This window comes from Furipterus horrens, unplaced genomic scaffold (genome assembly GCF_987537825.1).
Source record: "Furipterus horrens unplaced genomic scaffold, mFurHor1.1.pri manual_scaffold_13, whole genome shotgun sequence".
NCBI classification, from domain to species: Eukaryota; Metazoa; Chordata; class Mammalia; order Chiroptera; family Furipteridae; genus Furipterus; species Furipterus horrens.
This window is the reverse complement of record NW_028327183.1, coordinates 46,761,189-46,785,558: the sequence shown is the minus strand read 5'-3', so window position 1 is coordinate 46,785,558 and position 24,370 is coordinate 46,761,189. Positions and strand designations below refer to the sequence as shown.

Genomic DNA, 24,370 nt, shown 5'->3' with positions numbered 1-24,370 from the left:
ACCCCTTCGGTTCCACGTGGTCGGCAGCGGCGGGGTCGGAGCTGCTCTGGCTGAGGGTACTGCGCGAGTCGTGGGTGCCGGGATGGCAGGGACCCCCTCCGGCGGTGAGCTGCTACAGGGCGGGCCCACGGGGGTGCCAAGGGCTGGCTGGCGGGAGGACAGAGGGGACCCGGGACGGAAAAATGGACGTCTCTGGGAAGGGGACCTTTGAAAAGCATGCTCTGTGTCAGGAGGGGAGTGGAGGGAGTTCGGATGGCGAAAGGATATCTTGGGGGGAATACCAGTGGAGAGAGGACGCCCCCAGGGGTTGTGGGTCAGTGAAGTTAGGTGGTCTCCGGGGAACAGACCCTTGGAGAGGACCAGCCTTGGTCTGTGTGGCTGTGGACTGAGGGCCTGAGAACCACAGGGTCACCGGTTGCATTCCCAGTCAGGCACACGCCTGGGTTGCGGGCCGGGCCCCCAGTTGGGGGCGCACGAGAGGCCACCACAACATTGATGTTTCTCTCCCTCTCTCTCCTTCCCTTTCCCTCTCTCTAAAAATAAGTTAATCTTTTTTTTTAAATAAAAATAAATAGGTTGGGACCAATGGACCAATAGGTGCCCTGTAGGATAGGACTGGCAGGAAAGTGGCATAGATTCTGTTTTCCCTTCTGCAGGTACTGCTCGGTTCTCTTGCCCCCCCAACTTCACCAAGATGCCCCCAGCCTCAGAGCCCACTCCTTTGTCCTTGGAGACGCTGATGGGCCCAGATACTGAGCTGTGGCTTATCCAGGCACCTGTAGACTTCACCCCAGACTGGTGAGTGGTCCCACGCCACTTCCCTGGAACACTTCCCACCCCAGTAGCTGGACTTAGGGGAAATTTAGAGGGACTTGTCCTAAGGAACCTAGAAAAGCTTCTTTCAGCTCCTTTCTCCTGTGCCACCAAAATAATTTGACCAAGCTTCTTCCCCACTTTCTCCTTGCAGCCTCAATGGGCGACTGGTGCCTCTCTCTGGCTCCCAGACTGTGAAAGGCAAGGTGGCAGGGAAGCGGCACCGCTACCGGGTCCTCAGCAGCAGTGGCCCCCAAGCTGGAGAAGCAACCCTTCTGGCCCCCTCAGCAGAGGCAGGAGACAGCCTCACCTGTGCCCTGGTTCCCAGGGGCAGCCTAAGGATCTTAGAGGGTCCCCAAGAGTCTTTACCAGGAATCCCATTGCACCCCATTCCCACAAGCCCCCCACCACAGATCCCCCCTGGCCTGAGGCCTCGGTTCTGTGCCTTTGGCGGCGGCCCACCAATCACAGGGCCTGCATCAGCCTTGGGACTGAGGTCACCAGCCTCAGGGAAGAGGAAAAAGAAGAGGCACATGCCCGAAGCCTCCATTCCCCAGGAGGCAGTGAATGGCCATGGGACCCTGGAGGCAGACGCAGCTCTGGCGTCCTCAGAGATGGATGTGGGGAAAAAGAAGAAAAAGAAAAAGCAGCAGCCGAATGAACTGGAGGTGATGAAGCCAGTGGCCACAGAGCCCCCAGCTGAGATGCTGGAACCTCTGGGAGCGCTGTTCCCGTCCGCCAGCAAGAAGAAGAAAAAGAAGCATAAAGAGGCAGAAACGGGGATGCTGGAGCCAGAAGAAAAGACTGTGGAGCTGGAGCTCACAGTGGAAACTGAGCCTCTGCAAGAGGTAATCCTATCCCCCACCAAGAAGAGGAAGAGACAGAAGGGGACAGAAGGGACGGAGCCAGTGGAGGGGATGAGGGTTGAGTCTCAGCTACAGGTGGAGGTGCCACAGGAGGAAGCCATCCCACTGCTGTCCTCGAAGAAGAAGAAGAAGAAAGGAAAGGGAAACAAAGCACTGAGGGAGCCAGGGCCTGAGACTCTAGAGCCAGAGATGGGGCCTCCGGAGGTCCCAGGGGAGATGATGGAGCCTGAGCTGCCGCAGGAAGTTGAGCCACAGGCCGAGGCGGCCCTGGCACCCGCCCAAAAGAGGAGGAAGAAAGAAAAATGGCAAAACACAGTGCTGGGACCACAAACACAGGTGGTGGAGCCTGAGCTGCCAGGCGACCTTGAGCCTCAGGCAGCCCTAGCACCCACTGCGAAAAAGAAAGAAAGAGAGCACAGTGCGACAGAGCCAGGGACAGAGATGACGGGCCCACGGGGCGAGGTGATGGAGCCTGAGGCCACAGCAGACCTAGCACCCACCAAGAAGAGGAAGAAGCGGTGCCAGGAAAGCGAGGTGCCGGAGACAGCATCCCAGGAGGAGATGCCAGAGCCACCACTGAATCCGGGTTCTTGGGGGGTGGCTCCCACAAGGCGGGAGAAGAAGATGAAGAAGCAGCTGCAGCAGGGTTCTGCCTAGTCTGCTGCACGGGAACTGACAACGGCTAAGAAAGGCTGAGGTGGCCGCTGGGCCAGCAGGAGGCGACAGCAGGGGAGAACCCCTTCTGGTGGTTGAGCCAGCACACCAGCAGGAGCCTGGGCTGGGAACACGCTTTATTGTCGCACAGAGGGCCTCCTTGGCAGCCGGGGTCACTGGGGCACTTTCAGGAAGGGCTCGTGTAGGACATCGAACAGCCTGCGGGCCTGGGAGGGCAGAGAAAGAAACAACAGGTCATTAAATGAGACATTTGTTTGGTACATCCTTTGGTTCTTCTCCCAGCCTGGGGGGGCCCTGGGGACTAGGAGAGAAGTAGCCCAGTCTGGATTCTCTCCCAGGCTGGCTGTGTGAGGTTCGGCTGGTCTGTCCCCTGCCCCCCTGTCTCTGGGCCTCGGTTTTCTCCATCTGTGGGGCTTCTGAAACCTCAGAACTTAGGGACCTCGGGCCCCCTCCTGCCCCTGACCCCTAAGCTCATTCCCAGAGCTCTTACCTTCTGGGGCCCCAGGCCCGGGCACAAGGCCAGGTCTTCCCGCGAAGCAGCTATGAGCTGTTCCAGAGACTGCAGAAGGTGGGAGCGAAGGGTCAGGGGAGGTGAGCTCCAAACTCTACCCTGCCCCAGCTGATCAGGGGTCTGACATATTCATAGGAGAGGTCCAGTGGGAGGCAGGGAGCGGGGAATGGAAGAGAAAGGGTGGGGGTCTTCCTCGAAAAATGCCTGTGGAAACAGGAATCCCTCCTTACCCCAAAGGTAGTCAGGAGGGTCTGACTGTCCGTTTTGTTGACTGACTTCACAGTGGTCAGACATTCAGTCACCTGGAAGGGGGAGAAGGCAGAGGTGTGTTGGGAGAAGAAAGGAGAGCAGGACTGAGCCCGTGAGGGCAGCGGTGGGTCCCAGGTCTGTCCCCAGGCTGCCTTGCATGTGGGAGGTGCTCAATAAATGCCCTTTTTTTGGACCGATTAAAGAGGGTATCGGTCATGTGATGAGAAGGTAAAATGCTGCTTGAGCTAGATCTGTCCAGAAGACTAGGCTCTGAAGTCAGAGCTGTGTTCAAACCCAGACCCCTCTCTTACTCTCTGAGATCTGGGGCACAGAAACTGAGCTCCCTGGGCCTCCATTTTCAGGCAAATGGGGGTCCTAGTACCCATCTCAGGGGTGGCTTCAGGCATCCAACACTACTCTGTCATTGGAGCCTGGATTCAACAATACACTCAGCAAATACTCTCTGAGTGCCCACTGAGTGCTGGGGTGCCTGGGGACATGACAGGGACAAGCCAGCCCTGGCTCTGCCCTTCTGGGGCTCCCACTACAATGTGCAAGAAAAACTAGCTCCAGACAGTGGTGACCCAGATTGGCAGGGATGGGCAAGTCCAGTGGGAGCACTCGGCCTGGCCTGGGGATCAGGGAGGGCTTCCTGGAGAAGGCAGCATCAGAGCTCATGTGAAAGATGGGATCAGGCAGCCCTGGTTGGTGTGGCTCCGTGGGTAGGGTGTCATCTTGCAAAGTGAAAGGTCATCAGTTCGATTCCCCACTGGGGTGCATGCCGACCAAGGTTGCCGGCCAGGTCCCCAGTTCAGAGCGTGTGAGGGGCAACCAATGGATGTTTTGCTTGCACATTCATGCTTCCCTCCCTCTTTCCCTCCCCTCCCCTCCCCTTAAAAATAAATAAATAATAAAATCTTAATAAAAGAACATTGGAATCAGGCAGACAGCTCAGGGAACAGAATGACCACACACTAAGAGAAGAGAGCTAGGCCTGGGAGTGGACAGGGCTGCTGGGCCCACACTGGCAGTGCCTGGGAGAGCATGGCAAGAAGGGCAGGCTTTTTCTGAGGGCACAGGGGAGCCACGGGGCGGGTTTGGAGCTGGGGAGGGCAGGAAGACCCCCATCGTTGCTGTTCCGGAGCAAGAGGGGAGGCTGGGAGCTGGGGGTGGGATTGGAGAGGAGAGGCATTGACTTGAAATCAAGTGGAGCTCAAACACCCGGGAAGGGGCTGGGGGGAGGCTCAGGCAGGGAGGGGAAATGGCCTCACCCGGGAGACAAAGTCCTGTTCCAGCTTCTCCATCAGGAGGTCCGCCGGCTTCTGCTCATAGGCTTTGTAGGTCTCCAGGTACCGCCCAGCCTCCTCGGGGCTAGGGTCCGAGGACACTGGGGTCAGCCAGGGTGACGAGGTGTCAGGTTGTAGATTGATTCATTAGGGTAGGAGTAACTGCTGACGCTAAAAATTCTAAACTCTAGCCCTGGCTGGTGTGGCTCAGTGGATTTGAGCACCAGCTTGTGAACCAAAGAGTCACCAGTTCGATTCCCAGTCAGCGCACAGGCCTGGGTTGTGGGCCAGGTCCCCAGTCGGGCGCGTAAGAAGCAACCGCACACTGATGTTTCTCTGCCTCTCTTTCCCCCTCCCTTCCCCTCGCTCTAAAAAAAAATAAATGTTTTTATAAAATAATAAATAAAATGTTTTAAAAATTTTTTCAAACTCTAACATGTAGAAAAATGAACATTCTTGGCCTCCCCTAGATGCCCCCCAACTTTTCTGACTAAGGGCCAGAGTTTGGGACCCTGACCAGTTGGGTTCGGGGCCCACTTCTCACCTGAGTGACCCCAGGCCAGTGGTTTTAATCTCTCTGGGCCTCATCTGTAAAGTGGGGTAGATGGCAGAACTGGGACGATTAAATGACTCAACGCCCTGTAAATGCCTGGCACTTCGAAGCCTGCCTAAGAACTGTTAGCTGTTCTGGAAGGGAGGTCAGCACTTCGTTCCTTTCCGACAGGCTCGAGAGAAAAACCAGAGCTCTGTTTATTTTTCCCACCAACCACAGGAACACAACCTCTTGAGCATCTGGCCTCCCACCACCAAGAAAAGCAGCTTCTGCCCTGGCTGGTGTGGCTCAGTAGCCAGTTCGATTTCCTGTCAGAGCACATATCCTGGGTTGTGGGCCAGGTCCCCGGTTGGGGGCGAGTGAGAGGCAACAATACTTCGATGTTTCCCTGCCTCTCTTTCTGCCCCCCTTCCCCTCTCTCTAAAAATAAATAAATAAAATCTTTAAAAAGAAAAAGGAAAGAAAAGTAGCCGTGGCTGGTGTGGCTCAGTGGATTGAGCGCCAGCCTACGATCTAAAAGGTCACCAGTTCAATTCCCAGTCAGGGCACGTGCCCGCGTTGCGGGTCAGGCTCCCAGTTGGGGGTGTGTGAGAGGCAATCAGTTGATGTATCTTTCACACACTGATGTTTCTCTCTCTCTCCTTCTCCCTCCCCCCCTAAAAATAAATAATAAAAGCTTTAAAAAAAGTATAAAGAAAAGAAAAGCAACTTCTGAAGGTGTAAATATAAAGCCTGCCTTTGAAAGGAAAGCTCCGAGCACTGACTGCTGAATCTTTGATAGCAACAAACATGATTTAATGATCACCGTTAATTTTCACAGTAGGTACTTTGACATGTAATTAACTGTTTCAAAGACAGTGGAAACAGCTAAATCCTAAGAAGGTTCTGTATGTGCGCAGGGTAAAGCACAGAAGCTCACTAGCACCAGGAAAACGTTGGCCTTTCCCCCCCGCCCCCCCCCCCGAACTTGAAGGTAGTGAATTGAGTCAAAGTAAATTAAAAGTATCTGTTTTGAAGCATTTTCTTAGCCTTCCAAATCCAGCCTGTAAGCAATGTTTGTTGATTAAATGTTGATTTAGTCTTGAAACATTCATTTTTTTCTAAGTCTATTGTTTTCCAAAAAATGGGCCTTGTTGCTTTTCTGTCAATGCAGCAGAAAATTTTTTTTATCCTCACCCAAGGACATGCTTATTTATTTTTTTAAGAGCGAGGAGGGAAAGGGAGGAAGACAGCGGGACAGAAAAGTCCATGTGCTTCAAGAAAAACATCAATGGGTTGCCCTTCATACGCACCTCCGCCAGGGTTCTGAACCCACAACCCAGGCATGCGCCCTAACTGGGAATCGAACCCATGACCCTTCAGTTTATAGGACGATGCTTCAACCGAGCCACACTGGCCAGAGTGATTACTATTGTAATTAACATTTGTCAGCACACACAAGTTAGCACACTTTATCCAGTCTATAATTTGCTTTCATTTTTGCACTCTGCAATACAATCAGGACATCCTTCCATGTTAGCAGATGGAGCTCAATTTCACTTATTTAATGGTTGCAAACTATCCCATAGTTTGAACGTGAAGACAGGAAACATTCTGGAGGTGGGGGTGCTGAGCGTGTGCCAGTGCCTGTCCTAAGCCCATTATATTCAGACGCTTGGGGACTGCCCTGAGAGGGCCTGTAGGGCAGAGAGGGAAACTGAGACCAGCGGGCTGAGTCACCTGCCCAAGGGTCCACAGCTGGCGAGGAGGCAGCTCCCTCAGTGGGTCCGTCTCACCCAGCCAGGCTTTTAACACTACACTCTGCTACTTCCCACAAAAGAGTAATTTTATACTTGCTTTTGTTTTAATATGCAACTAATACATAAATACATTTTTCCAAATTCTCAAATAGTACAGAGGTATACACCCGGAGGGAAGGCACAGAATTACAAATACCCTTTGGCCTAATAAACCTATTCCTGGGGTTCAGGACAGAAGTAGGAGTGTTGGTGGTAACAGCAAAAGGCAGAGACCACCCAAGTGCCCACCAATAGGGGTTTGACCTGGTCCATGTACACAATGGATTACTCAGCAGCTGAAAAAGAATGCGAATCCAAACAATGGGATATTATTCAGTGGTTAAAAATGAGTCACCAAGCCCTGGCTGGTGTGGCTCAGTTGGTGGGAATGTTGTCCCATAAACCGAAAGGCAACCAATTGACATTTCTCTCCCTCTCTCTCCCACCACTCTCTTTAGAAAAAAATTAGTAAGATTTAAAAAACAAAAACAAAAACAAAAAAACAGTTACCAAGCCCTAGCCAGGTGGCTCAGATGGAACATCATTCAGTTCACCAAAAAAGAGTTGCGGGTTTGCCCTGGCTGGTGTGGCTCAGTGGACTGAGCACTGGACTGAGAACCAATAAGTTGCAGGTTTGGTTACCAGTCAGGGCGCATGCCTGGGTTGTGGACCGGGTCCCTGGTTGGGGGCATGTGAGAGGCAACGACACATTGATGTTTCTCTTCCTCTTTCTTCCTCCCTTCCTCTCTCTCTCAAAATAAATAAATGAAATTTTTTTTTAAAAAAGGTCGCAGGCTCAATTCCCAGTCAGGGCACATATCCAGGTTGCAGGCGCATCTACAGGAGGCAACTGAGCAATCTTCCTCTCTCACATCGATGTTTCTCTCTCTCCCTTCCTCTCTCTCTAAAATCATTAAACATATCCTTGGGGTGAGGATTAAAAATGAGTTACCAAGTCACGAAAAGACATGGAGGAGCCTTAAAAGCACATTGCTAAGTGGAAGAAGTCAATCAGAAGAGGCCGCTGTGAGATAACAGAAGATCTACTGGTCTCTGCTCATTTCCCAGCACAAAGCTCCTGAAACTCCTGTAAATTCCTAAGTGATAAGAGCATTAGGAGCATCTTTTGTACTAATGAGGTGACTCTCAGTGGCCCCCTGGACGGGGACTGGTCACCAGAAAGTCCAAGCCATGGTTAGAAGCGTGGAAGTTTCCGCCCCACCCCCGTCCTCCAGAGACTGGAGGGTTTGAAAATGCAGTTAATAATTGATGATGCCTGGTGAGGAAGCCTCCATAATGTCCCAACAGTCCAGCGTTCAGAGAGCTTCCAGGCTGGTGGACACAGCCACACTGGGATGCTGATGCACCCCAGCTCCATGGGGACACACTGCTGCCCTTGGGACCCTCCCAGACCTCACTCCGTGTATCTCTCCATCTGGCTGATCATCTGTATCCTTCATCATCTCCTTGAATAAACTGGCAAATGTAAGTAAGTGTTCCGCTGAGTTCTGTGAGCCATCCTAGCAAATTAGTCAAACCCGAGGAGGGGTCATGTGAACCTCTGATCTATAGCCGGTTAGTCAGAAGCACAGGGGATTACAACTGGCGTCTGGGGAGGGAGGGAGAGAGAGAGAGAGAGAGAGAGAGAGTGTGTGTGTGTGAAATCTCGTGACACTGAGCCCCTAACCTGTGGGATCTGACCCCGTCTCCCGGCAGACAGCGTCAGAACTGAGTGAAACTGCAGGAGACCCAGCCGGCACGGCCGAGAATTACTTGGTGTGGGGAAACCGCCACACACTCGGTGGCCGGAAGCGAAGCGTTCTGTGGGCAGTAAAGGAGACACATGGGAGAAAGACCCACAGTGGGGCAGAACTGGGTTTTTCCTACGCACGGAAACCGTGTTTATTTTTCCTATTGATATTTCAGCTACATACTGTATGATTCCAGTAGGACATTCTGGAAAAGGCAAAACTCTAGAGACAGTGAAAAGATCAGTGGTTGCCAGGGCATGAGGGAGGGAAGGAGAAACAGAGTGCAGGGGATTTTTAGGACCATGAATCTATTCTGCAGGATACAGGAATTATGGACACACGCCGTACCTTTGTCAAACCCATAGAATGTACAGCACAGTCATAACAAATGTACCACCCTAATTAATGCAAGATGGAAACAATAGGAGAAACTGTGTGTATGGGAGAAGGGGTATGTGGGAACTCTGTATTTTCTGATCAACTTTTCTATAAACTTAAAATCGCTCTTAAAAATACAGTCTATTAATTTGTTTAGAAATGTGAACACGATATTGGAATACTACACAGCTGCTAAAAAAGAAAGAATGAGGCGCCCTGGCCCATGTGGCTCGGTTGGAGCGTCATCCTGTAGACCAAAAGGGTGCAGGTTCGAATCCTGGTCAGGGCACATACCCAGGCTGCAGGCTCCATCCCCAGCTGGGGTGCATAAGAGAGGCAACCAGTCCATGTTTCTCCCTCTCTCCCTTCCTCTCTCTCTAAGGCAATGAAAAAGCTCTCATTGAAGATTAAAAAAATAAAAAGGAGGAGGCTGCTTTCTATATTGACATGGCAGACTTCCAGGTAAGGACAATGCAAGGCACAGCAGAGTGCACAGACGGTACCCGACTTAGGGTGGTGACTTACGAGTTTTCACTTTGCAGTGCTATGGAAGCGATACACGCTCAGTAGGAGCTGGCCAGGCTAAGCTGCGATGTTCTGCAGGTCAGGTGTACTAAGTGCATTTTTAAAAGATTTTACTTATTTATTTTTAGACAGAGGGGAAGAGAAGAAGAGAGGGAGAGAAACATCGATCTGCTGCCCCTCGCACGCGCCCGCATCGGGGACGGAACCTGCAACCCGGGCATGTGCCTTGGCTGGGAATCCAACTGGCGACCTTTACCTTTGCGGGACAACGCCCAACCGAGCCGCACCAGCCAGGGCTAGTAAACCCATTTTCAACTTACAACATTTCCAACTTACAATGGGTTTATTGGGCTATCTTCCCATTGTAGGCCGAGGAGCATCCGTACACAGTATGCTTTCTTCTAAGAAAAGAAAACCAAGATGTTTTCACACATACTGCTTGCGTTTTATAGAAACATTGGAGGGAAACCAAGAAGCCAACAAGAGTGGTTACCTGTGGGGTGGGGGGGGTGGGGGGGAGGGAAGGGAGAGAGGAGAGGCTTCTCTGTATACATTGCTGATTATATATAGTGTATGCGCAGGGGTGGCAAGGGCAGGTTTACAGTTCTGAGTATGTGGAACTGTGCTTGAGTACAGCAAGCAGACTACAAGAACGTATAGATAATGAAGGCCAGCAGTTTGAGCACTTTCTAGAGTGTACCTAAGTGCCCTGTCCCGTTGTGCCATTCTTCTGAGTTAATAAAGCTCCTGTAATAATCAGAAACTGCGTGTCTTTTTACATATGAACAACTGTAAACCTACTCTTGTCCTCCCCTGGATATACATGTCTATTGTTTTTAAATCGCTTCTCAATTTTGAACTATACGTTACGGCCTGTGTCATTGTGGATTTGCCCACACGAGCAGGGATCATCAGAAAGTAGAAATTCCAAGTGCAGGCATTTCTATTTTCTTTTTTTTAATTATTATTAAATGTATTGGGGGTGACACTGGTTAATAAAATTATATAGGTTTCAAGTATAGAATTCTATAATGCATCATCTGTATATTGTGTTATGTGTTCCCCACCCAAAGTCCAATCTCCTTCAGTTACCGAATTTTTGCCCCTTTACTCATTACTACCTCCCTGGTTTAACAGTCAATCACGTCTCCTGCCAACTGAGCATGCAGGCGCCCATTCTGTATTCTCTACCTGGATAGTTACACCAAATTAATGGGTGAAAAATGGCACCTCATTTTTCAAAAAATACTTTTCTCCTGATAAACTTTATGGTTGATGAATTTTCTGTGTTTTTTGGTCACCTGTATTAGAAGCTTTTTTTTTGTTTTTTTTTTAAGATTTTATTTATTTTTTTAGAGTAAGGGGAAGGGAGGGAGAAAAAGAGGGAGAGAAACATCAATGTGTGGTTGCCTCTCATGGGCCCCCAACTGGGGACCTGGCCCACAACCCACCCATGTGCCCTGACTGGGAATCAAACTAGCGACCTTTTGGTTTGCAGGCCAGCGCTCAATCCACTGAGCCACACCAGCCAGGGCTTAACTTTGTGTACAGTACCTCTTAACATCTGGAAGTTTCAAATTATAATTTTCTCAAATCAGCCAATCTTTTCCTATCCAAGATTTCTTGTAACACTTTTACTGTAATTTTTTAAAGATTTTACTTATTTATAGAGAAAGAGGGGAAGAGAGAGAGAAAGAGGGAGAAAGAGATGGAGAGAAACATTGATGTGTGAGAGATACATATCAGCTGGTTGCCTCTCCTGCACCCCCAACTTGGGACCTGGCCTGAAACCGAGACATGTGCCCTGACTGGGAATTGAACCAGCGACCCTTTGGTTCACAGGACGGTGCTCAATACACTGAGCCACACCAGCCAGAGATTATTGTAATTTTTAAAAAATAATTTGTCAGGATTTACATTTTATTTATAGAGTGTGAGAAAGGGATTTTTTTTTTCCAAGTGGAGAACCAGTGAAAATGGTCTTTAGAAACCTGGATGTGGAATTTATTATTCAGCCAGATTTTATGTCGCACTCAAAAGTGACTAGTGTGGTCCTGAGAATTTGATCTGCGTTACCTACCTTTGTGCCTACGTCCCTTCCAGAAAGTTATTAGGACCCTATGTTACAGGGGAAGAAACTGAGGCCAGAGAGAAGCAGTGCCTGGCCCAGGCTCACAGAGAGTTCGTGGGAGGAGAAGGGCAGGGCTGAGAAGGTTGGGGGAGGGGAGCGACTCTCAGGACAGAGCCTGACCTGGGCCCCGGAGCCTCCGTCTCACCTCCAGGCAAGGACCAGCGTGCAGTCTGCCAGGATGCACATCTTAGCCAGCTCCTTGAGGGCTTGCTGAGGGTCTTTCTGGGTGGAGAAGAAAATCAGAATGAGAGATCTACGGGAACGCAAGGAATTACAGCCTTGAAAACACAGCAGCGTAGGCTGCCAGGAGCCGGCCACTCAACTGACGCTCCCTAAGGTCCTGCCGGATGCCCGCCTGTGCGGGGCAGCACCAGGGCCAGCAGTGACTGAGACAGCCCTGGTCCTATCCTCCCGGGGTTCACAGTCTAAGGAGGGACAGGGGTGACCAGGAGGCCAGGGCTGGGGGGCAGAGGGGCCCCTGCTTACCACGTCCACCTGGACAAGCAGGACCCGCAGGGCGAAGTTCTTCCCCAGGCTCTGCAGCCGCTCGTGGATGTAGCCTGGGTGGAGGTTGTGGTAGCGGAGGCTGAGGGCAGGGGAGAGGGAGGAATTGGGAGGGCTCGTGTCCCCAAGTTCCTGGAGCCCCTCTTCACTCTCATTAAACTGCAGAGAGCTTGGAGAACCTTGCCCAGAGCTGAGGCTCAGACACGTGACTTCCCCGTTCTAGGAAGGGGCACAGAGGGTTTGGCAGCAAGGGCTGCCTGGCTCCTGGCTCTGGTGCCCTGGAACGGTGGCCCCAGGCGGTTCACTGAGGAAGGGAGAAGCCTTGGGCTTCAGAGAGAGAAGAGGAGACCAGCGCCCTAAGAAAGAGTGTGACTGGGCCCTGGCCAGATAGCTCGGTTGGTTAGAGAGTTGTCCCCATATGCCAAGGTTGTGGTGGGTTCGATCCCCGGTCAGGGCACATACAAAAAGTAACCAATGAGTGCATCAATAAGTGGAACAACAAATCGATGTTTCTCTCTCTAAAAATCCATAAACTAAAAAAAAAAAAAAATAGTGCCCAGAGGACTCAGCGCAGCTGGTATTGGGAAGCAGGGCCCATCCCAGGACTATTGGCTTGAACCTCAAAGAACAATGGGGGGGGGGCGACAGACGGGCTTCTCCACCTGGGGAATGAACAGCTGCCAGCTCTCATACCCAGAGGGAAGACAGGAGCTGAGAAATGTCTGGCTCTGTCTGGAGAGGGGCCCCGGGTTTAATGGGGGAGGAGGTTAGGGAATCCTGGCTCTCACCAAATTCAGTCCTGGATGTTGGAGTCACTCAGAGACATGAGTGACCTGATCCCCAGCTTGCTCAGACACAGGAGCCTGGAGTCACAGCTCTGTCACTCCGGGCACCTCCAGGCTCAGCCCTGTTCCCCCGACACAGGGTCACATCTAGTCCCCGAGTCAACAGGGCCATGCCTGTAGGCCTCCTGTGGAGCATTCAGAACACCAGAGCCCACCCCCCAGGCCTTCTGGAGGTGGGGCAGCCCCCCAGCTCACCTGAGAAACAGGGCACAGGTGCTCTGACCCAGCACGTAGTCAGGAACCACGTCGCCAAACTCCCAGGGCACATTGCGCACAAACTTCAGTATAGGGTTGCCCCTCTGGGGAGGAAGAGCCAAAGTCATTAACAGGGATGACCCAGGTCCCCTGCCCCTCACCTCTCTCAATGTCTCTCTGCCCTCCTCCTGCCTCGCAGCTCCTCCTATCCCGACTCCTCCTCTTGAGCCTATAATGTCCTTGGCACTCCATCTCTGACACGGGGCCTCTCCCCAGCCCCAGGCTGTAAATAAAGGGTCCCCCGGGTCTGTCTCCAGCTCAGCCCTGTCTTCCAGCCCAACCTGGGTGTCATGTGGTCTGCCAGACACTTCCCCCTGGATGGCGATTTCACAGTGTTCAAACAGCCCTTAGCACCTGCCCCCACACCTCCAACTCCTTGAGGCCCCACCATCCAGAGACCCAGGCTTGGTCGTGAACACTTCCCTCTCCTCCTCCTCCTCCTCCTCCAGCTAAGCATTCCCCATGAGCATCTCCCTCTCCACTGCCAGCACCGTTGTCCAGGTCCCCACCCCCACCACCTCCTGATCTCCTGCCCCCATGGTGTCCCTAACGGGCCATCCTCTGAAAGTAGCCAGAAGGATCTTCCTAAAGCACAAACCTACCCCTCCCCTGCTCTATGCCCTGCTGTGGCTCCCCAGTGCCTTCCGGGGGAAGCCTCACATGGCTCCACAGCCTGGCGTCTGCCCGGCAGGCTCCTCTCACGTTCTACCCTGAACGCACCCTGTAGCCCAAGACAAATTCTCTGAGCAAGTCAAGCTTTAATCCATCCAGTATTTAATGAGTGCCAACTGTGTGTCTAAGTGTGTCCTGCTCTCGTGGGAGACACAGACATTAAACAAAATAATCGTAGGGATGGACATGTAATTACCAAGTGAGGAGGGATCTGGTTCTAAGAAGAGGGTGAGACGTGTTTTCATGGTGGGTGTGGATTGACTAGAGCAGCTGGGGCAGGAAGGGTCTGCAGGGGTCCCAAGTCCCACACAGGCCCTGGGCCATCTGACCCATGGCACCCAGAAGCCATGGAAAGGCTTTGTGCAAGGGAGGGGCAGGATCATGTTTTAATTTTTAAAAAAGATTTTATATATTTATTTTAGACAGAGGAGAAGAAAGGGAGAAAGAGGGAAGGAAACACCAATCAGCTGCCGCTCTCGTACCCACAAGGGGGACCTGACCCACAACCCAGGGATGTGCCCTGACCAGGAATCGAACCAGAGAACTTTCAGTTTGCAGTCTGGTGCCCAACCACTGAGCCACACCATCCAGGGCTCCTAGTTTAATTTTAAAGGACATGACCACAAGCAAAAACACAGACAATGGCAGGTGGAGAATATGGTGAAATTGGAACCTTCGCACTGCTGGTGGGAGTGTAAAATGATACAACATTTTAGAAAATAGTTTGGGAGTTCCTGAAAAAGTTAAACAAAGAGTGACTATGCCACCCAGCAAATCCAATCCTAGATAAATTCTCGAGAACTGAAAACATACATCTACACAAAAAACATGTACCCAAGTGTTCACAGCATCATTTTCATAATAACCAAAAAGTACATATAAACCAGTGCACTGTCCACCAATGAGTGAATGGATAAACAAGACGTGGCAAATCTACAGAATGGAATACTACTTGGCAATGAAAAAGGGTGAAGCACTGACACACACTACAGCAACCTTCAATAAGCTAAGTGAAAAAAGCCCAGTCTCCAGCTGATGGACATCTGAGTCCTGTCTGCTGTTTTGCTTTTGTGAATGATGCTGCTATAAACATTTGCGTACAAGTTTTGTGTGGACGTATATTTTCCTTTCTCTTGGATATATACCTAGGAGTGGACTTGCCAGGTCATATGCTAACTCTACGATTAAATGTTTAAGGAACAGCCAGACCAGTTTCCAAAGTGGCTGCAGCGGTTTACATTCCTGCCAGCAGTTTCTGAGGCTCCGGTTCCTCCGCGGCCTCACAGCCCTTGTCACTGTCCTATCCCAGCCACCCTGCTGGGTGTCAGTGGGCTCTCACTGTGGTTTTGGCTTGCATTGCCCTGATGGCTGGCGATATTGAGCATCCTCTCACACTCTTGGGTCCTAGTATTGTCTTCATATAACGCTAACCCTAATGCCAGCTCCGTCAACTGTAGAGACTTTTTCTATTTCTTTTCCATCCTTCTATCCTCAGAGCCAAAAACACCACCTGACAACCTCTGAATATATCTGTAGACTATAAGTGGATGAACCCCCACTTTTTTTTTCTTTTAAATCTTTTATTTATTTATTTTTAGATAAAGGTAAAGGCGTGAGAAAGAGAGGGAGGGAAATATCAATTGGTTGCCTTTTACACATCCCCAACTGGGGACCCAGCCCGCAACCCAGGCCTGTGCCCTGACTGGGAACTGAACTGGCAACCTTTTGCTTTGTGGAACGACACCCAACCAACTGAGCCACACTGGTCAGGGCTGAACCCCCATTTTTAAAGGCACAGATGGGTTAAGTCATTTGCCCAAAATCACACAGCTTCTTTACAGCAAAGAAGGATTTGAACTCCGGTCAGTGTTCAATAAGTAGTTTTTGAATGAAGAAACAAAACTCGGGACAGGAAATGTAGCTGCACTAAACAGTCACACCCCGACAAGAACAGTCAGCTTGTTGTGGACTGAATGTGTCCCACCAAAATTGAAATCCTAACCGCCAATGCAACGGTATTAGGATGTGAGGGGATGTGATTAGGCCATGTGGGTGGAGCCCTCATAAAGGGGATTAGTGCCCTATAAAAAGACCCCAGAGCTACCTCATCCCTTCCTTTACCAGACACCCATTCTGCTGGTGCCTTGATCTTAAATTTCTCAGCCTCCAAAACTGTGAGAAATAAATGTTTGTTGTTTAAGCCACCGAGTCTACAGTACTTTTGTTATAGCAAAATAAGACATGTGGGGCAACCTCAACCCACACATGGTAGTTGAATGAATGAGTGAATGAATGAATGAATGAATGAATGAACAGTGCTGCTGGGAGAACAATAGCTACGACTCAGACCTCCTTCCACTGCCCACCAGAAAGCCATCCCTATTACTGTTTTCCCCTCCAAAACTTCAAAGCCCCACTTCTCTATCCCCCTCCTCACCTGCCGGGGGCTCACAATGATGCTGTTAGATTTCGCCCCTGGTTTGGGTGCCTGGTTGGCGGCCTCTCCTGCCTGGGCCTCTGGCCCTGTGGGGTGTGTGGCCCCAGCGCCTCCTGCAGGTCCAGAGATGGCATACTCAGCGTAGGTCTGAGGGGCTGCCTGGGCCGAGGTGTCCACGGTGGGATGGCTCTCTGTAGATCTGAATAAGGGCTTGAGCTGTGGGGAGAGACGAGATCGGAGCAGGGGTCAAAATCTGATTCCAGCTCCCCAGCTCCTCAGCCTACACCCTGGTCCCAATCACCATCTTCTCTCCCTTGGATCACTGTTATCACCTCCTCACCAGTTCCCTGCCTAACCCTCCCCCCTCCCCCACACAGTCATATCATGTCCCTCCTCTGCTCATAGCCTGCTGCCATCACAGCCCCCAAGAACCTAGAGGATCTGCCCCTGCTCTCGCTCTCTCTACGCCAGCCCCACCGGCCTCCTTGCTGTCCTCAAACTTGTCAGGCTCTCTCTGACCTCAGGGCCTTTGCACTGGCTGTTCCCTCTCCCCACAGATGCTGTCACATAGCTCGCCCTACCGTTTATTCACGTCTCTGCCCAGATGTCACCTCCTCCAAGAGGCAGACCCCTGACTGTCCTACCTAAGGCGGCACCTCTCCCCCATCACACCCTGTACCCCTAGCCCACTTTCTTTTCTTCGTAGCACACACGCAGCGGCCAGTACTCGGCGCCAGCCAACTGTTTCCCTGTGGGAAGGAGATCTCACCATTGCCAGGTCCTTTGATTTACCAGTTGTTGTTTTTTATATAATTGCAAAACCTACTGATTCTTAAAGGGCAGCAAGAAATCCATGCCTTGCAGGGTGCGGGCCACATAAAACACGTCCACACCCCGGGGCCACTTGTTTTTTGCCAGTTTGCGGCCTCAGCCTTAGTCCTCTCAGAACCAATACGGCATTTTGCAGAGAGAAAGTGAGACTTGCAAAGCGACGGTGACCCAGGCCCCAGCATTTTCTAACCCACACTGGAGCCCCGCCCCCTTCCTCCGCGACTCCCCCCAGCCTCCCAGCGGCCCCCCCATCTCCCGTCCTACCCCAGCAGGCGGGACCTCATCCTCGTCCAGCGGTATGAGGAATTTCTTCCTTGCGGGAGGCCCAGCGGGCTGCCGCACTCCCTCTTCGTCCATTCCAAGGTTCTTCTGGGGCCTGTCAATGATGTGGCAGCGGGAGCGAGTGAGACATCAGCGTCTGCCTTCCCAGCCGCCCAGGAAGAACCCCCACTCCCTGCCACCACACACACACACCCAAAAAATCCCGGGTCTGCACAGCATCAAGTTCTACAAAACCCCGTCCGGGGGGAGCCCCCACCTGCGGCAACCCCGCCCCACAAGGCCCCCACGTTCGATTCAGCCCGCTCTCACCGCCACCCGCCTTCCTTGTGCCGGGGTCGGCCCCTGTCCCCATCTTCCGTCCGCCCCGCCCCCGTGCTCGCACCTGTGCGCTCGCCCCCCGTTCTCTCTAGTCCATCTCTGCCACCGCAACTATTGATTAGCTTCCCCGGTTGCCAATTGCCACCGGTGCTTTCCACCCCTCCACCCCTGCCCCTTCCCCGCCACAGCCCTCCTCGCTCTGGCAACGCAGCCCCGGTCCTGGGAGGACTCACCTCCCGGTCTCTGAGCGGCACGGTAAAGACCCAGGGGGAAATCAGTGTCGCCGCCGGCGCGGCCAGCGCGGCCCTAGGCGCGCTGCACTTCCGGCCTCTCTAGCCCTCGAGCCCGCCCTCACCGTTCCCCAGAGAGCTCCCCCCGCTCAGCTCTATGGTCGTGGAGGACTGCGGAGGTTTCTGTGCAGAGAGCCATTGGTCTTTGCGCCTGAGCGTCTCTGGTTGCCTAGCAGTTCAATTTCAAAGCCGTGATTGAGCGCCTATTGTGTACTTGGACTCAGGACGGGGTTCGGTGAAGAAGAGGTGGTGGGAGCTCAAACTACGTCCCTTCTCTCTGTGCAGCCTTGGATTTGAGTCCCAACTCTGTCATTGACTTGGTCTCAGTTTCCTCATTTATTCTTTTATTCCACACATATACCCCCAAGCGCCCTGTGAGCCCGGCAGCGTTAGTGACACACAGGTGACTAATGGTAGCCCCGCGGTACCCTCCTGGAGCGCGCAGTCCAGTGGGAAAGACAGACTAGGTTCCAGTGACGACCCAGAGTGGGCAGAGCTGGGACAGGAGATCTCAGTGGGCCGTGGCAGGGAGGGTGTGTGTGGGTGTGTGTTGCGGGGGAGAAACAATCCAGCCAGAGGGTCAGAAAAGGCTTTCTGGAGGAAGGGACATCTGAGCAGAAAGACCTGGTTGATGAGTTAGTATTAGTCATTTCCTGAAAGAATAGTATCACGCTGTTCTAACTTGCAACTCTGATTACTGAGGAGAGAGAACGTGCTTTTATGAGTTTATCGGCCTTATATATTTTGTCTGTTGTGAATTGCTTGCTCATATCCTTTGCCCATTTTTTAAATGGGGTTGTGTGCCTTTTTTTTATTACTATTAATTTGTAGGAGTACTTTATGGTTTCCGATTCTCTTAGTTACATAACTTCCAAATATTTCCTTGTAGTTTGTACTTTGCATTTTAACTGTTTATTTATTTTGTCACACAGAAATGAATAGTGTTGATTCATACCTATTAATCAATCTATTCTATCCTGACTTTTGCTTTTGGTGTGTTGTTTAAGAGACCTGCCATACCCCAAGGTCATAAATATATTCTATCATTTCTTTTAAGACTTGCCTAGTTTTCACCCTGGCTGGTGTGGCTCAGTGGATTGAGCACCAGCCTGTGAACCAAAGGGTCACCATTTGGATTCCCACACAGAGCACATACCTGGGTTGCGGGCCACATCCCCAGTTGGGGGCACACGAAAGGCAAACACACATTGATGTTTCTCTCCCTCTCTTTTTCTCTCCCTTTCCCTCTCTCTAAAAATAAATAAATAAAGCCTTTTAAAAAAACTTTAAAAAAAAAAGACTTCCCTAGTTTTGATTTTGGCTTTAATACATATGAGACATTAGAAAATGTGCTAAGGCAGAATTTATAATGGATGTAGGCAATTGCCCTAACATCATTTATTTTAAAAGTCAGTCCTTTGCCCAGTTTTAACATTCCATCTTGACCTTGTACCAAATTTCCATATATATATATATATATATATATATATATATATATATATATATACACACACATACACAGGTATATTTCTGCCATTTCTATTGTGTTTCATTGAGTTCTGTATCTGTTTTTTGCCTCCATGCCAGATTGTTTAATTATTTTATTTTGATATGTTTTGCTATTACATCAGGCAAGTTCCCCCTCTGTTCAGTTTTCAAATCTGTCTTTACCATTCTTGTACATTTTCCCTTGATGGATTTCAGCAGCTGCTCTTCTAGATCCATGAAAAGTCCTATTGGCATTGAGATTGGAATTGCGTTGAATTGATGGATGAATTACAAGAAGACTGACATCTTTTTCAGATCCACTGATCCTACCTTTTGTTAGGAGCCTAATGTAAAAGATTTTCCTAATTAACTTTACTTATACAATTGATTCATGGTTTGCTTTTCTTGTATTAGTTCCTTTGGACTGCTGTAACAAAGTACTAAAAACTGGGTGGCTTAAACAACAAAAATGTATTGTCCCACAGTTCTGGTGGCTAGAAGTCCAACATCAACGTGTTGGCAGGATCATGTCCTCTCTGGCTGCACTAGGAAGGCTCTGTTCCAGGCCTTTCTCCCAGCTTCTGGTAGCCTCAGGTTTGGCTTGTAGATGGCGATCTTCGTCTCTTCACTTCATCTTCCTCTGTGTGTATCTGTCTGTGTCCAAATTTCCCTGTTTTACAAGTATATCAGTCATACTGGATGAGGGCCCACCCTAATGACCTCATGTCAACTTGATTATCTCCGTAAAGGTCTTATTTCCAAATAAAGTCACATCGTAAGGTTAGGACTTCAATATATCTATGCGAGGGGGCACAATTCAACCCGTAAGGATTCTGTTACTTTTTATAACCTTCTTCCCTCTGAATTCAATTGACTTCACGCTAGAGTACATTCTATTCTTTCACAGACCATTATAGATAGTAACTCTCTGAGTCTTTTTTAAATTTGTGTTTTTAATTTATTGGTTTTAGAGAGAAAGGAAAGAGGACAGGAGAGGGAGAGAAAGAAACATCCATCTGTTGTTCCACTCATTGATGCATTCATTGGTTGATTCTTGTGTGTGCTCTGACCGGGAATCAAACCTGCAACCTTGATGTATCAGGAGAATGCTCTAACCCACTGAGCTACCCTGCCAGGGCCTCTCTGAGTCTTGCTCATCTGAAAATATCTTTATTTCACCCTCACAACTGAAATCTGAAATCTCAAATTCTGTGTTTCTAGTAATTCTTTTTGCAAAATTAGAAGATATTGGTCCTTCAGCTCCCTGACTTCTGGGTTGCTGATGAGAAGTCTCCCATCCCCCGATTCTCCTTCCTTTTCTAAGCAGTGTCATCACTGGGTGTAATTTTCCCCAGGGTGACTTACTAGCAGTGTGACCTCATACCAGCAACTCAGCTCCCGTGTGTGCCATTTCCTCAACTGTAAAATGGGGATAATAATAGCATAATTATTACAAGAATTGAATGAGTTACGTGTAAAGTGCCTAAAACTGTACTTGGCATAGTGCTCTATTTGGGTTTGTCATAGAAATAAAATAGCCCTGACCAAGTCCTGGGCAGCTGGGAGCTGTCAAAGTGGCTGCTGTAGCACAGGGCCCCTACACAGGGCCTGGCACCCAGAAGAAGCTACCAATCTGGGTGTTATCTGAAGGAATAAAGGACACAAGGCAAGCGACTTCACCACTGGGAGCCTCAGTTTCCCTGTGTGTAATCGCTGAGGTGGTGAGGATTCAATAAGGCCACAGAGACGTGCCCTGGCTGATGTGGCTCAGTGGACTGAGCACCAGCTTGCGAACCAAAAGGTTGCCAGCTCAATGCTGAGGTTGTGGGCCAGGTCCCCACTTGGGGGTACGGGAGAGGCAACTGATCTATGTTTCTCTCTCACATCGATGTTCCTCTCCCTCTCTTTCTCCCTCCTTTCCCTTCTAAATGAAGTCTCTTTTAAAAAAAAGACCACACAGACCTGTCTTGAGATGGACTGGTTCACTCATTCCTTGAATAATTATGTATTGAGCACCTACTATGTGCCAGGCACTTTACGAGCAAATCAAACCAGGTCCCTGCCCTGTGGAGCTGACACTCTCACGGGGATCATAAACCATAAGAAGGAAACATACAAATGAATTTCAGACAGCCATACATGCTATGAAGAAAATAAAATACAGTGCTTTGAAGAGCAGGTGAGGAGGGAGGGGGCCACGCAGTCACAGGAAGGAGGGCTCTATAAGTTATAAATATTGTCATCAACTAGATTACCATCGACACACAACAGTTTCCCCCTAACTACGGTTTTACTTTTTGTAGTTTCAGTTACCTGCATTCCACTGCGGTCTGAAATGTTAAATGGAAAATTCCAGAAATGAACAATTTATAAGTTTTAAATTGTGCACTGTTCTGAGTAGCATGATAAAATCTTGCACCCGTCCGGCTCAGTCCCGCCCGGACGTGAATCATCCCTTTGTCCAGCGTGTCCACGTTGTAAACGCTCTCCGCCCCTTAGTCACTTAGTAGCGGCTCTGTTATCAGATCGACTGTGATTTATCCCAGTGCATGGGTTCAAGTCACCCTGACTTTACTTAATAAAGAGTAGTGACGCTGGCAATTCGGAAATGCCAAAGGAATGCCAAATTGTGCTCCCTCTAAGTGAAAGAGTCCAGTGCAATAACCTATCTTGAGAGACAGAGACAGAAACCACAGTCACATAACTCTTATTACAGTATATTGTTATAGTTCTATTTCATTAGCTGTTAGTGTTAATCTCTTGCGGCGCCCCATTTATAAATTAAACTTTATCATAGGGCATGTATAGGAAAAAAAAACATACTATATATAGGGTCGGGTACTATCCACCTTTTAGTCATTCACTGGGGGCCTTGGAAGATCCACTCTGCCCTCCGAGTGGGGGGCTGTTATATATTGAGCACTTCATAATGAGCTAAGGCCTCACAATGACCCTCCTCTTAGGTGTCGTTAGTTCACTTGAAAAATGAGGGAACTGAGCTCCAGAGACACAGAAAAAGACCATTGAAACGTGTCTTTGAATCTGAGGGCGGAGAGTGTTTCTGGGCGTACAACCTGTGCGGGACTCAGTTTCCCTCGTTGGGGAATGAACTGCCAAACAAACCTGCAACTCATGCCTGTTCCGCCAGGGGGCGATGGCGACCCACAAGAGGATTGGTGGTATGGGGGCCATCGACAGCTGCTCCTCCAGGAACTACAGGGGACCAGAGTACCAAAAAAGCAGCGTGCTTCGCTTGTCGCGACTCGTTTTTGTTTCGCAGAAATGAGGCAAAGACCTCGCTGTGTGCAGTTGTGACTCTGAATCTGTTTACATTAGTTATCGGTAGGGGGTAGTTGCCCTCGGTTTAACACTATTTACAAGTTTGATTTCTACATTTGATTCTCAAATTGAGCTTTTGAATTCCGGGTTCGAGACTTCCCGGTTCCTAGGGTTTAGATTTCGAATCCTCCAGCTACCAGCTGCAACCCAAGTTCCTCCGCGACTCCTGAGTCCGGCCCCTGCTCCACTCCCAAACCTTCCCCTAGTCCGAACTTGGAGTTTTCTCTGCGCCCGGTAGGGGTGCTGTGCGGATGGAGAACATGGGAACCTCCGCTCCTAATTCCGTCCAAGAGTCTCTGGCCCGGGGACAGAGAGACACCGAAACGAAGGCTCTGGAAGCGGGGCCGCGGCCCAGGGACGCAGTGACCGGGTCGGTGTCCCCTCCCGCCTCTAAACTTAGCCGCGGTGACGCGCGGCCGGGCGATCACTGCGGGGCTGAAGACACGGCGGGGTGGGGGTGGGGGGGACGAGCCAGGGCCGCGGCTCCGATCCATGAGCCTCTATTTATAGCGCCTGGAGACCGAAATAGCGCGGAGTAGAGGCTGGGATGACGCGGAAGCTGCGGGGGCTGACTCACCCGGACCCGAGCAACAGCCCCCCCGGATGAGGGGCAGTAGAGCGCCTGGCCCCGACCCCGCGCCCTCCCCGGCACCTCTTCTGCTGGAATGGCCCAAATTTCTACCGGTCACCAGTGTAGATGAATATAGAGCAAAAGAAGATCTGCAGCACGAGAGACTCAGGTTAGATTGGAGGTGGGACTTCCTACAAAGAGCCCAGACTCTAGGAACTAATTTACACAAGAACAGAGGTTGACAAGGAGGAAATTAACTAAACAGACACACCTAGATATCACCAGCAACAGGATAGAGGTGTCTTGGGGAGCAAAGGAATGGGTACAATAATCTGGCCAGTCGCCAGGCCAGAGCATGTCCCCCCTCTCCACTTGTCATAGTTCCTTGCATGCTGTTCCCACTCTCTAGAATGCCCTTCCCTGTCTACTCAGTCTTAAGAACTCATGCTCTCCAGGGACCTGGTACAAAGGGCAATCCCTCATAAAAGAAAACTCTGTGACCCACTGGACTGAGAACCTCATGAGCGCAGAGCCAGGACTTTCTCTGTCATCACCATGTCCCCATCACTGCCCAGCACAAGACAGGTCTCTGGAGAAATTAATTGCATGAATAAAAAGTGTTGGTAGTAAAAGAAAATGATGTTGCCTTGGCTGGTGTGGCTCAGTGGATCAAACAGAAATGTCACCGGTTCGATTCCCAGTCAGGGCACATGACTGGGTGACAGGCCAGGTCCCCAGTTGGGGGCGTGTGACAAGCGACTGATGTATCTCTCACACATCAATGTTTCTCCTCCTCTCTTCCTCCCTCCCTTCCCATCTCTCTAAAAATAAATAAATAAAATCTTCTTTTTAAATAACTGAAAAAAAATAAAGAGAAAGAGAGAAAGAAAATGTTTCCCAAGATGCCAGTAGTGATTCTGAGAGTCACTACTGGAGGGAGGTGCTTTTATTACTTTCAAATCATCATTCCCATGTTAGAGAGGCAGCAACTGAGACTCAGAGAATATCTGAGGTCACTTTGC

General features: G+C 50.3%; 2 protein-coding genes across 3 annotated transcripts in view; one reads left to right on the top strand and one right to left on the bottom strand.

The window, feature by feature from the left end:
* Positions 1-15: 15 nt before the first annotated feature.
* Positions 16-3,174, top strand: POLR1G (RNA polymerase I subunit G). Its single transcript, XM_090260247.1, has 3 exons — positions 16-104; positions 657-798; positions 968-3,174. Exons 1-3 carry the CDS (start codon positions 83-85, stop codon positions 2,334-2,336), a joined length of 1,533 nt encoding a protein of 510 aa, XP_090116373.1. The 5' UTR covers positions 16-82; the 3' UTR covers positions 2,337-3,174.
* ERCC1 (ERCC excision repair 1, endonuclease non-catalytic subunit) overlaps positions 2,451-24,370 on the bottom strand; it is a 40,194-nt gene continuing 18,274 nt past the window's right edge. The window contains exons 1-10 of one of the 2 annotated variants that reach the window (XM_090260248.1): positions 17,894-17,993; positions 17,325-17,436; positions 16,230-16,445; positions 13,061-13,164; positions 12,003-12,102; positions 11,662-11,738; positions 4,386-4,485; positions 3,096-3,167; positions 2,845-2,913; positions 2,451-2,560 (exon numbers count right to left, since the gene is read on the bottom strand). In XM_090260248.1, coding sequence (XP_090116374.1) covers positions 2,507-2,560; positions 2,845-2,913; positions 3,096-3,167; positions 4,386-4,485; positions 11,662-11,738; positions 12,003-12,102; positions 13,061-13,164; positions 16,230-16,445; positions 17,325-17,417 — 885 coding nt within the window. In that variant the 5' untranslated portion in view covers positions 17,418-17,436; positions 17,894-17,993 and the 3' untranslated portion in view covers positions 2,451-2,506. Of the gene's footprint in view, positions 2,561-2,844; positions 2,914-3,095; positions 3,168-4,385; positions 4,486-11,661; positions 11,739-12,002; positions 12,103-13,060; positions 13,165-16,229; positions 16,446-17,324; positions 17,437-17,893; positions 17,994-24,370 lie in introns of those variants that run through there. The other variant, XM_090260249.1, reaches the window with a different exon arrangement.

Bases quoted from the DNA above. Each gene is read 5' to 3' on its own strand.
- POLR1G (XM_090260247.1), top strand. From the start codon at position 83: ATGGCAGGGACCCCCTCCGGCG. The intron at 105-656 runs GTGAGCTGCTAC...TCCCTTCTGCAG, and splicing joins GGCAGGGACCCCCTCCGGCG to GTACTGCTCGGTTCTCTTGC. The intron at 799-967 runs GTGAGTGGTCCC...TTCTCCTTGCAG, and splicing joins GTAGACTTCACCCCAGACTG to CCTCAATGGGCGACTGGTGC.